The sequence below is a fragment of the Amborella trichopoda genome, chromosome 2 (genome assembly GCF_054954075.1).
Source record: "Amborella trichopoda isolate Santa Cruz 75 chromosome 2, AtrichopodaSantaCruz75HAP2 v2.0, whole genome shotgun sequence".
NCBI classification, from domain to species: Eukaryota; Viridiplantae; Streptophyta; class Magnoliopsida; order Amborellales; family Amborellaceae; genus Amborella; species Amborella trichopoda.
Genome location: NC_142337.1, coordinates 18114302 through 18125924, shown reverse-complemented (window position 1 = coordinate 18125924; position 11623 = coordinate 18114302). Strand labels below are relative to the sequence as shown.

Genomic DNA, 11623 nt, shown 5'->3' with positions numbered 1-11623 from the left:
CCATGACCAAGCAAGTGATCCAAACGGCCCTCAACATCATACTCCTCCCCATCTTTCTCCGACGGTAGTGACGTTAACCTGCTTGAGACTGTGCTCACATATCTTCTTAGAATGGGCAACATGTTTATCATCAGCTTGGTTGTCTAGAGACAATAGCGAGGAGTCGCCATCCTCAACAGGTGCCGTCCCAATCACTGGCGACAGAACCTCGACCTCTCCAGACACACTAATATTATCAACATGAGTCATAGTTGTCACCTCATACTCCTGTTGCATATCAAAATTACCCATCGGAATACAAGTGTGGAGTATATTTTGCTCAGAAGAGCTAACTGCCTGCTCAATAAGAGACCCCTCGTTATCCTCATGGACATTGCCTAGGATTGCAAAAGCATTAGAAATGATATCCTTCGGATCCACTTTGTTGTTAACATGAGAAACAACATCATTATTCTTCTCTGACAAAATGGGAAGGGTTGGAACAACATCAGTGCTTTCCTTCCCCTTTTGTAAACTAACTGTTGTCTCCCTTTGACTACCTTCCAACCTTCTTCCCTTGAGGGTAACTTAACAGAAGTATCACCATTGGGAACAATTGTTGCACTGGGATGGAAACCTTTGCACTTAAGCCTGCTCGACATAATTCGAGATTGTGGCCCACCCTCCGACACTTGGAACAGATCGAGGGTATGAACTTATAGACTAGCTCTTGCCTATACTCCTTCCCAAAAAAGTCCATCCAAACTTCAGTCGAACAAAATGGTATCTAGATCCAATGCAACACACACCCTTGGCTCAACCCTTGATCTTAGTTTTTTCGGTTTGTCCATGAAGATGAGTTTTCCAACACTAGAGGCAATACAGAAAAGAATTTCTGGTTCCCAATACACTAATGGTAACCTTGGCAATTTGATCCAAACTGGCACAGTATGGCGAGTATGCCTAGAGGGTTGAACTGAAGGATCCCATTCTTGAAGCACCAAACATTTTTTGTTGATAAACCAAGGTCCCCCCGTACGGGCCACCTCCATCTCCTTACTAGAATGGAAACGAAAAATCAAGAAGCCCCCGTCAGCGGAGAATACTTCAACATCCCGCTCAAGCCTCCACATCTTCTTCAACATCACTTTCATATGATTCCAATCAGGTCGGCGGCCCAAGAAGTATCCCAATAGACAGTTTTCCCACCGGCTCCGACATGAATCCATCACCTTCTTGTCAATTTTGACAAATTTTTTACCATTAATAATTTCAGTAGGTGAAGTATCCATCTCCTCAAAGTAAGACACTCCATTTTGGACACCTTTGGCCCCAAATAATAGGTCTGAGGACCTACCCGAGCCCCAACAACTGTTAGGTAAACAATCAATCTTGTTCTTAGGAACCAAGGGTGGAAACTCCTCCCATACAACACCTTCATCATGAGGACCCGAGGTAGATCCTAGGACAATCTTACTACCCAAAAATTTTGCCAAAGGAGGAGTAACAGCCACCTCCTTGCCTTTGTTAGAAACACCCTTCAAAGGAGGAGGCCTCCCTTACAGGACTCCTGATGACCCCATCAAGATCAAAAGCATTAGATCTCGAGCCACGACCCAAACAAGGACTTTCAAGGCCAGAATCTTGAACAACATCATCGCAAGGGGCAGAACTACGAGCTTCCTCAAAGTGGGCCGCTTCACCTGCCCGAGGTTCAGGAGCTTTCCCCTCCATCTCTTCGCAGATCTGCTCCTCAAAGTGCTCCTCGCAGATCAAAAACAGATCTGCTCCTCGCAGATCAAAAACAGGTCTGCTCCTCGCAGATCAAAAACAGGTCTGCTCCTCGCAGATCTTCTCCTCAAAGAAAATGGCTTGGTTCTCAATGTGCTCCTCACAGATCTGCTCCTCGCAGATCTTCTCGTCGCAGATCTTCTCGTCGCAGATCTGCTCCTAAATGAGGCGTTCTACACTTTCTCTCTCTACAACAACAACAATCTGGCAATAACTTTTTGCCTACCAATATCTGGTACCAATATAGGTGGCAAAGGGTCTCTCTCCAACACATGCAAATGCCAACCCAAATCCAGGATTCCGACCAATACCAATACAATTTGGAAGTGCAGTAAAGAATGAAAATGTTGAGGTTTAGGCCTTTGTCCCCACTTTTCACACAGTGGCTTATACATCCACTGGTTGATAATCCTTAGCCACCATTGGACACAACTGGCCTCAATGGGTCCAAACCAATCGTATGGTATGGATCTGACTCTACAAGCATTGGCCCTAGATCACGAAGCCAAGGCTAGATTCTGATTTTTTAACATGGTTGCCAAGATTTTATCCTTTGCCACGAGCTGCTCAAAAGCTCCTGTTCTAGGTGGATGTCAAGATTCTCAAGGTCTTAATAACGAGCTAATCCTCAATTAGTTTACCTGTTAGAGCCTCCTAAGGAGAAAACTAGAAATAGCCATGATGTATATCGTGAACACCAAATTATTTGGGTATATATTTCTCCTGCTAGGAGCAAGCATCTCTACTAACGTAATCTGGTCTATTGATAGTCAGGGCTTGTTCTTGACTTGATCATTCTACAGGGCCCCTTTGCGGGATGAGATACAGCTATCCTCTTTCAGGGTTGTCTGGAGATACTCTACTCTGCCCAAGGTTTACGTGTCTGGCTTGTAAGCCTAGTGCTATGCTATCCTAAAAGACTCCCAACATGTGTATTATGTGCTGGTAGGAGCTCAAATCCATGTACCATGTACTTTTAAATTGTAGGGTGGCATGGCTGACTTGGTTGTATATCTTGGAGTTGCTTGGATTGCTGCAGGTGTACATAAAATCAATTGATGGTTTATTCCAAGTCAAGCTGTAGGAAGAAGAATGTGGAAGACATGCATATTGGCTACGAAATGGGGCATATGGAAGAAAGTAATGGCCTGATTTTAGGGGTGTTGGTGAATAGATGAAACTTGTTCTAGATGAAAATTAGGACTGTGTCAACCAGTTCCACCTCACTGTCCAAGGTCTACACCGTAACATGTACATGTCATTAATTCTGAGACCTTGTGTAATCCCACCTAGCATATCCTTAAATCTCAGGGTTTGCACTCTTAGGGTTAGTGTGTTTCGTTTTATTATGTTTCCTCCTTTGAGACAATGTTAAAACCAGAGAATAGTGAGAGTCACAAACCTCTTCGGGTCATTCTCATTGTAGATTAATCACAAAGATACATATGGACAAAAATGCCTTCACTTGGATGGAGTATATTACAAATGAAAGGAGGCAGATAACAAATTAACCCTTATACTACTATCACTATTCTCATCCAGAGACAGGATCAAATTGCATGCATTCATTACACCACTTAAATGCCTCCTTAATACTTTGAATAATCATATGAAAGATTGTAATATTCTACAATAGTACTCAGCATGGTCATATCGCCATCATCTACTAAGATTTCACATGTTACACTTTATGCCCGTTTTTGCTCCAAGTTCATTGGGAGCATCACATAGTTGTTTCTCCTTTACATTCAACAAATCAAGGTTCTAAATAAATTGCCTTTAATCACCCAGATCTTGTAGATCTATGCATTAAATTTGCTTCCATCCACAAATTTAAAAACCCGTGTATATTAAAACAGTGGCTATCCATACCCACTCATGTTATACAATAGTTTAAATGATGACTGTTTTTGTCATTTTGTTGTATTAAATCCACACATCGTTTAACAAAATATTTGGGGCAAAAAACGCTATTATTCTATCAATAGACATTACATTTCATGGGACATTGGAAAGAATTTATAGTTCAATACACCAGTACAAGCAATTTTATCTAGACAGGGTTGTATAAAATATTAATGGTAATCTATTCATTTTTGAAACCATTGTATGCCATGTGTAGCTTTGCTATCTCTACATAAACTTTAAAGTTGTTGATGGCATCAGTTTAATGTGGAAACTTGTAAAATCCCCAATCATTACAATAAGCTATCTTCACAAAGGAGAGTTCTGAATCACAAGCTTCGATAGAAGATGTATTGCAAACATTTATTAAAATTGTTATTAAAAATATCATGGTCATATGTGGAACAATGGAGGGCAACAAGAAGTTCTATTTTTGGAAATCTTTTGTGGCAGTTCTAATTTCAAAATATGTCGAACAAGGAAAGTTGTATGCATGCAACGATGGTTGTTTGTTAAGAGACATAGAATGTTATTCTCTCGATCACTGATTTTGGAGTCTATGAGTTGAGTATGACTTGAAAAATTATGAGTTATTTGCTTTTCTTTGCAAGTATATTTAAAATTTCTAATTTAATGAAGTGTTTTAGTTTTTAAACTGACCACTAAATCTATGCACCATGGTATTCAAAGATACATTTAGTTGCTTGATTGCATCTGCTATTAAAATTCTAAACTATTTATTGTGTTACGAAAAAAACCTTTGTTATGTCATCTTACCTTTTGATGTAATAGCTTGCAGATTGGAGACAACGACCTTTATCTGAAGAAATGGTTGAATATGCTCGTGGAGATGCACACTATCTACTGTATATAGCAAAATGTCTTGCCATTGAGCTTGAGAATCACCAAATCGGTATATTCTATTTTCAGTTTTATCATGTCCCACAATAACTTTTGAAGTTTGCCTTTTTATGGTGAAGCTTAGCATGAAATACACTTAAGTTTCTTATGACATGAGATGTGTTTTATTTGGGTTTGTTCATTTTATCCTCATTTCTATATATATTTGTGAAACATAGACTCCCCCTCATGCTTTTGTGGGCATTGTTCACAACATTTGGTGTTATTAGAGTGGTAAGTGAGTTGGAATTCTCAAGCGGAAGTTCATTCCTTAGGTTCTTTTTTTGGGATAAATCCCCCCGCCCCCTCCCTCTCTCAACATTTGTGGTCAAGCTCTGACCTCTCCCTTTCTCGGCCATATCTCTCTTTTATTTTGGTACTCGAAGTCTTCTCACTCTCTTTCTCTACCTCTCTATCATTCTCTCCCCCCCACCATATTGTTCCTCTTTGCTGTCTCCTCTCTAAAAGAATGGAAACCTTTCTAACTGTGCATATCTCCCCTAGAAAAGTCTTTTTACTTTTTTTCTTGTACCTTTTCAAAACTCTCATGGAAACCTTTCTAACTGTGCATATCTCCCTAGAAAAGCCTTTTTAACTTTTTTCTTGTACCTTTTGAAAACTCTCTCTCTCTCTCTCCCTCTCTCTCTCTCTCTCTCTCTCTCTCTCTCCGTCTCTCTCTCTCTCTCTCTCCGTCTCTCTCTCTCTCTCTCTCCGTCTCTCTCTCTCTCTCTCTCTTCGTCTCTCTCTCTCTCTCTCTCTCTCTCTCTCTCTCTGTGCCCGCGTCTGTGCACTACCATTTGTAAAAATATCTGTTCTCCTCCTGAACTTGAAGTCCTCCCAAGCATGGTACTTAGTTGTTTTGGATTATTTTCAATGTTGCAATTGGATTTGTACTTCATTGGTAGGTATCCAACTGCTCCTTTCTAATGAGGACAAAGTTTTTTATATCCTTTTGGTCTTGGTGCTTCGAGGAGCCATTTGCCACCTTGGCTTGTGCTTAACCCACTATTAATATTCTAGTCCTGAGCTGAGTCTTTCTGGAATGATAAGAGGTGTCTTATAGGCAGCCAAGTCTATTCATGTTTTAACAGAACTCTAGGAGACTTGGTGAGACTCAGCTGAGTCCTATGAGGCTCAGTGAAACTCACTAGATTGTCAGGGCGAATTGACTTGGGCATGTGTAGACACGGCAATCTGTAAAACACTGCCGGTATGCACTTTTTAGCTGAGCTTTAGTTCTATGAACCTACCGATATGTCTTCAACAATCTGTATAAGTGCTCTTTATCTGGCCCGTGTAAGACTTATCATCCCAGCATTCTTGTGGCTTCCAGTCTGGAGTCACTTTCATGTTTCTGGCCTATTTTGTAGCCATTGCGGCCATGGTTCTGCTGTCTATAATGTTGGATGTGGACATGGTGCCCCCTTAATTTATAGTTTACTTTCTTTCACTCTTGCTAACATTCATGAATTTTCATGAATTTGGTCTCTGTCCTTAGTTTGTCCATTGTCCTCCACTTCTTTTGGATATTCAGTGCTGATTCGATCAGAGGCGGATGCTGTGACCTACCAGTGTAACTTTCAAGGTCGCCATACAATTGTTCCTTTTGAGTCTCCTGGTCATTTGGGATCCAATTACATCTTTCCATTGATTTCCATGCATCTTTTAAGGCCTCTACTTAGGCAGTCATCATCTTATTTCCTCTGTGGACCACAACTAAGTAGGAAGGGATTGACATTTATTATGGTGGACACTCTTGAATGTTGGTCCCGCTAATATGAATGTTGTTGGTGGTAGGTTGGTCTATCATGTATTAGATCAAATACAGATTTGATGGGAGAATTGAAAGTTGCACATTGTTTTAAGAACCACATCGGTGGGTTGAATAGGGCACCCTCCGGTTTTCCTGAGCCCGCTTACTGGTTCTCCCTTTTTTTTTTTTCATTAGAAAAACCAAAGAACATGGGAAAATAGGTGAGAACCAGTGGGAAACTAGAAAAGGGGGTTTCAGGACTAGGCCAATACAAGCCAGTTTCGAGCTGGCTCGCCAATTTTAATACATTGATCCCATGCTAACTAATCTGATTTAGGTCGGTCTAGCGGATGGCAGATTCTGTGGGCCGATCCTTTTTTCCAAACACTGATGATAACTATGAGAAGAAGATAAAAACAAAAAAAAACTCCAAAATGGTTGTTTTGAGTTTTTTTATATTTGTCAATTTTTCAAAATTCAAACTAAAGAGTTAAACAAGTTACGCCACCAAATGACCACTGAGTTTAGTCTAATTCTGACTTTTCATACATTCTCAAAAAAAAATAAAAAAAATGACTTGATCAAACAAACTTTAAGCTAAAGATCTATGGCATAGTGGACCGAATTTTATACCTGCTGCACATTGGAACAATCGGGATCAGATTGTAAAAAATATAAGAAAAATAAGAACAATAGTTTAAAAATACAAAGTATATTAGAAAAAAGTTTCTCAACTTTGTTTATTCAGTCGAACCATGGAAAACTGAATGATCTCACCAGCCCAAACGTGTCAAACACTTATTTTGACCTATTTTTGACCAAACCAATATTTTTGCTTTAGATTGGACCGGCCAAAGTGCCAGTTAGCCGTCCTACCAATCGGATTGGGTGGTTCGGTTTGGTCTTGTTAACTATTAAGTTACAAGGTTTTCTTAGTCACCATGAGAGACAACCAGCAGAATGGACTTGGTTCTTTTTCAACTTTGTACTTAACCTACCATTTTCTGACATTGGCCTATTTGACAACTTTGTTTAGTAAATTCCATTTTCTGATGGCATAGCCCAAGGAGTTTTTATCCAGCAATCTTTGCGCTTAGAGGATTCCCTTCACCCCAATTCTTTAAGCAAGCTAAGTAAGGCGATCTATTTTATTAAGTGCTGTTCAGTTGTCATCTTTTTCACTTCACACAAGGAGTTCTTGATGCAATTGAGCCGATCCTTTTATGTTTGTTCAGCTCTCCAATATTGATACTGTTATCATTCTTGCTAGGGGAGTTATTTTGATTTATTGTCAGTCCTTTTCTACTTTAATACATTCATTTATAAGCATTGACCATAGTTTTGATATGAAGTATCTTGAGCCACTCTACTATTTATGAAGAAAGGAGCGTTGTTCATGGACCAAGTATTCCATGGGTATGTTGTACATGCTTGAATGCAAACATGTTAGCACTCTAATATTGTCCCTTTGTTTTCGCACTCATGGATGATATTTACTTTTTTATTATTTTGAAAGAAGGTTTGCTTTTATGTATTGAGAGAAAGCATGTATAGTAAAGCAAAAACTGGCATCCCATGAGTCGGGCACTCTATATATCTAAAATTAAGGGTGAGGAGCCTGAAATGAACCAAAAAATAAGGAAATACAAAAAGAGAGTGAAAAAGGCAGGTCCGTTGCTCAAAAAGTTGCTAAACTGTCCCTGCACTTCCTGAGGTAGCTTTGTCTTTGGGAAGCATGTCTCTTGCTAAGTATGCTGAAAGGAGATATGAGTGGGCCTGCATTGTTCAAATATGTGGTCAAATACTTGCTCAAGCTGCCAGGGGCATAGGGCCTTTCTTCTTATTATTGCAGTATTTTTGTTGGATTGCAATTTTTAACTCTTTGCCATATCTTATGTTGTACATCTTGTCTGGAAATATATGCACAAGTCATTGATCTTCATTCTACAGTCATGTATTGAAATTCTTCACTATAGTTAAGGACTGAGTTCTTCACTATATATCATGGGCACTGTTAGCTATGTACGTTTTTGACTTGCTCTTTTTCCATATAACATTACGATGTTGATGGGGTTATTTATCATAAGACTGTATATGATTGGATGCTGTGCCCTCCTGCACCCCCAACTGACGACTACTTTACTGTGAAGCAAAGTTTAGAGAGTCTATGAGATACTAGGCTGTGAAAATTACTTGGTTGATGTTTTCTGTTACAGGAAATTGGTGTGTTCTTATTTAAGCCCATAACATATTATTGTGTAGTCATAGTGCTTCATATATTTTTAACAACCTGGTTCTTCATGGTTGCTCAGAGCACAATTAGATTAATTATTACTTGAATAGGATGTATTTAGTTCTTGCCATTGTCTATGATTGGATTCACGCTTTAGTTAGTCTCGATTGGCTTTAATGCGGACAGCATTCAAGGACATAGTTTGTGATTTGAGGAAATGGCTTGTATCAATGTTCTCTGACTTGTGTTCTGAGCCTGAATTTCAATACATCTATACTTTCACATCTGTACTTTCAACCTCTATTTACTCATACATCGAAAAACAAGACGTTCGTAACTCTGTTAATGAAGACTTACGAATATGAAGATTGGAGTAACCAATATTCAGAGTGGAGTTCGTCCACAAAACTTATGATTGATTTTTCTCATCCATAGTTGAAAATTCTTATTTTCAGATTACGTTGTGAGATTCCTTGTGTTTGATCTGCATGACATCCCAATGTACCTATATCATCCATGCATATATTATGTATGCCTATAATGCAACAGTATACAAGTTGAAACCATTGGTTCTTTACACAAACATGTATAATCTGCTTCTTTTTAGCTAATGTTATACTGTTTTTACCCTAATCTTTATGAATTATCATTCCTATTTATTCTGCTCAATTATATTAGAAAAACTAGATTTCTCAAATATCAATAAGAAAAATATTGAATATTTGAAGATTGCATCTCTCAGAACATTCATCTGGTTCCCAGGATCCAATTTGTTTCATGAGGTAAGTCTACGTTCAAATATGCTCTGTTTACAACTTTATGAGAAAGACACAGAAGCTTTCCCGGGAGATTCTACCGCAGCATCTATATTAGCACGCTATATGAGCTTTGAGAAAGGAGGCATTCTGCAGAAATGTGAAGAGACTATGGTATGCCCTTCTATGTTTCCTTTGGGTAGGTTTCTTGGATACGTGTTAACTTTTAACTGCAGAGCGTGTTGATAAAGTTCTTGCCGTGCTATCAATTTCAGCAAATCATGCGGCTGCTGTGCAAGTGGAGAGATATGATGGTAAGTTATTCTGTCCTATGTCTCCTTGCTGATTTTTAACTGTTTTTTTTGTTTAACTTTCAATATCATGCCTTTTATTTTTGAAGATTGTCCAAGAATTTCCTGCTAAAGTTGTTCCTTTATACTTTCTATTGCTGCATTATTTCTACAATATTCTCATGTGTGGTGTGTAAAGCAAAAGTTTATGTTGTATTTGCAATTGCTTTTATTCACTACTATATACATTGAAGGAGACCTACGATTTTCATTTTGAGAAACTGCTGCAGTTTTTAATTTTTAAATTAACTTTTACTATTGTGAGGGTCCAAGTTGTTTCATGCAGTGAAGAAAATTGGTGACATTCTGTTGACATGTTGTTACATGTTACCAGACAAGCATATTCGGTTTTGTCTACTTGGAGCATTATATTATGGTAATGTTGGTTTAATATCTTCATAACTTGAGCAGCCAACCCCAAATAGTTGTGATGAGGCTTGGATGATGATGATCTTCATAACTTGAACTCTCACAATGGTATTGCATAAGGATATGTTTGACAAAACAGGAATTATATATCCAAATTTTTAGAAATTTGAATACCATTGCCTTGCATTTTATATATTTGGATTTTATAATATCTTGATATATGTTTTTCTGTGCACGTTTGATTTTCTACCTATATTTTTGTGATCATTGAAGTCCATGAGTATGCACCTCTTAAAAGAATTATATGTTACAAAACCAGGAACTAGACGCTTCTCTACAATCTCATCTAGCAATTTTTCGTCTTCTATCATTTTACCCACTTTTCTTTTTAGATCATTTGAAAAACCTAAGCACCAATTCTTCATCTACTTTCCATTGAAATAAAATATCGAGCAGTTTGTGATAACCCAATTCTCCATTTCTCGTGTTCGAGCATTCCAGTGTTGTTTTTGTTTATATGGTGAAAAACCCTAGATTTGAATCCATCCAAATCGATGGTATGAGAAGATGAAATGGGTTTTGTCGATAAGGGAACAAGAGGCATGAGAGAATTGAGTAGCTTCTCCGAAAACCCTTTTCAGAGCCTATCAATCTTTTGACTGTTAGAGAGATTGGATGACCCCCATTTGAAGCCTGCTGCATTTGAATAAGAAAAACAACGTTCTCCAAAGTCCATTAGATTTAGCATTCCACCCTCTCAGTAAGCTAGAGAGAGACATAGCCTCTCTGGAACATTACCTTAGAAGCGTTTCCATCTTTGCCAAAACTAGAGAAGGAAAAAGCATTTCTTGTAGTCAAGGTAAAGAAAAAAACCAGAGCTCCTTCTCGTCAACTACCCTTTGGCAGCCAGCCATTTTTAAAAAAAAATTAGAGAGAGAAGTAATGATCTCCGATATCATTTCTCCTCCAATGCCTAGATTTATTCCCTTGCAGTCCTCAAAACCCAGTATATTCCCCCTATCTCGATAACCTCATGGGTCCCCCTGTTCCAAAATCTTAAGAGAGAAAGAAGTGGAGGTGTTCTACATGTTAGAGAAAGAAGTTGTGTCCTCGATTGCTAGAGCGAGAGAGAAAGAGTTCCTCAAACTTAGATAGAGAAAGCAGAATGAGAGCACTACATGAAGATTTGAATCCGACCAAATCCGTTCAAGCTCTAAGTAGTTTCTTTAATGGTGAATTCTTTGGCTCATAGGCCCTTGCTCTGAATTAATTTGTCTTCTATGGCTCATGAGAAGCGGAGCTAGACAAGCCTTCTTCCATCCATAGCTCACAGGCCTCCTGCCATGGCCATAGAGAGAGTAGTAGAGTCTCCGTTGAAAGAGAGGCTAGTGGACGAGAGACACAAAAACTTATAGACGAAGATTTTGAATCCCGCAAAATTCAACTCAAAATTCCTCTCATCCTACCCTTTCTAAACTCGATAGGTTCCTCCTTTTCTTCAAAATGGGATGATGACTTTCCTGGTTCCCACACTTTGGCTTAGCTCAAACCTACTTCCGACCACTGCCCCATTATCTTGATACCCATG

General features: G+C 38.8%; 1 protein-coding gene across 6 annotated transcripts in view; it reads left to right on the top strand.

The window, feature by feature from the left end:
• The window catches only part of LOC18445713 (Polynucleotidyl transferase, ribonuclease H fold protein with HRDC domain-containing protein), a 54546-nt gene that overhangs the window by 21301 nt on the left and 21622 nt on the right, over positions 1-11623 (top strand). For 3 of the 6 annotated variants that reach the window (XR_016049324.1, XM_020674432.2, XM_088858232.1), the window contains exons 6-8: positions 4468-4588; positions 9324-9490; positions 9592-9630. Coding sequence is in view for 5 of the 6 variants with exons in the window: in XM_020674432.2 (XP_020530091.1) it covers positions 4468-4588; positions 9324-9490; positions 9592-9630 (327 nt within the window). In the remaining variant the exon portion in view is untranslated. Of the gene's footprint in view, positions 1-4467; positions 4589-9303; positions 9491-9591; positions 9631-11623 lie in introns of those variants that run through there. The other 3 variants (XM_088858231.1, XM_088858230.1, XM_088858233.1) reach the window with 2 other exon arrangements.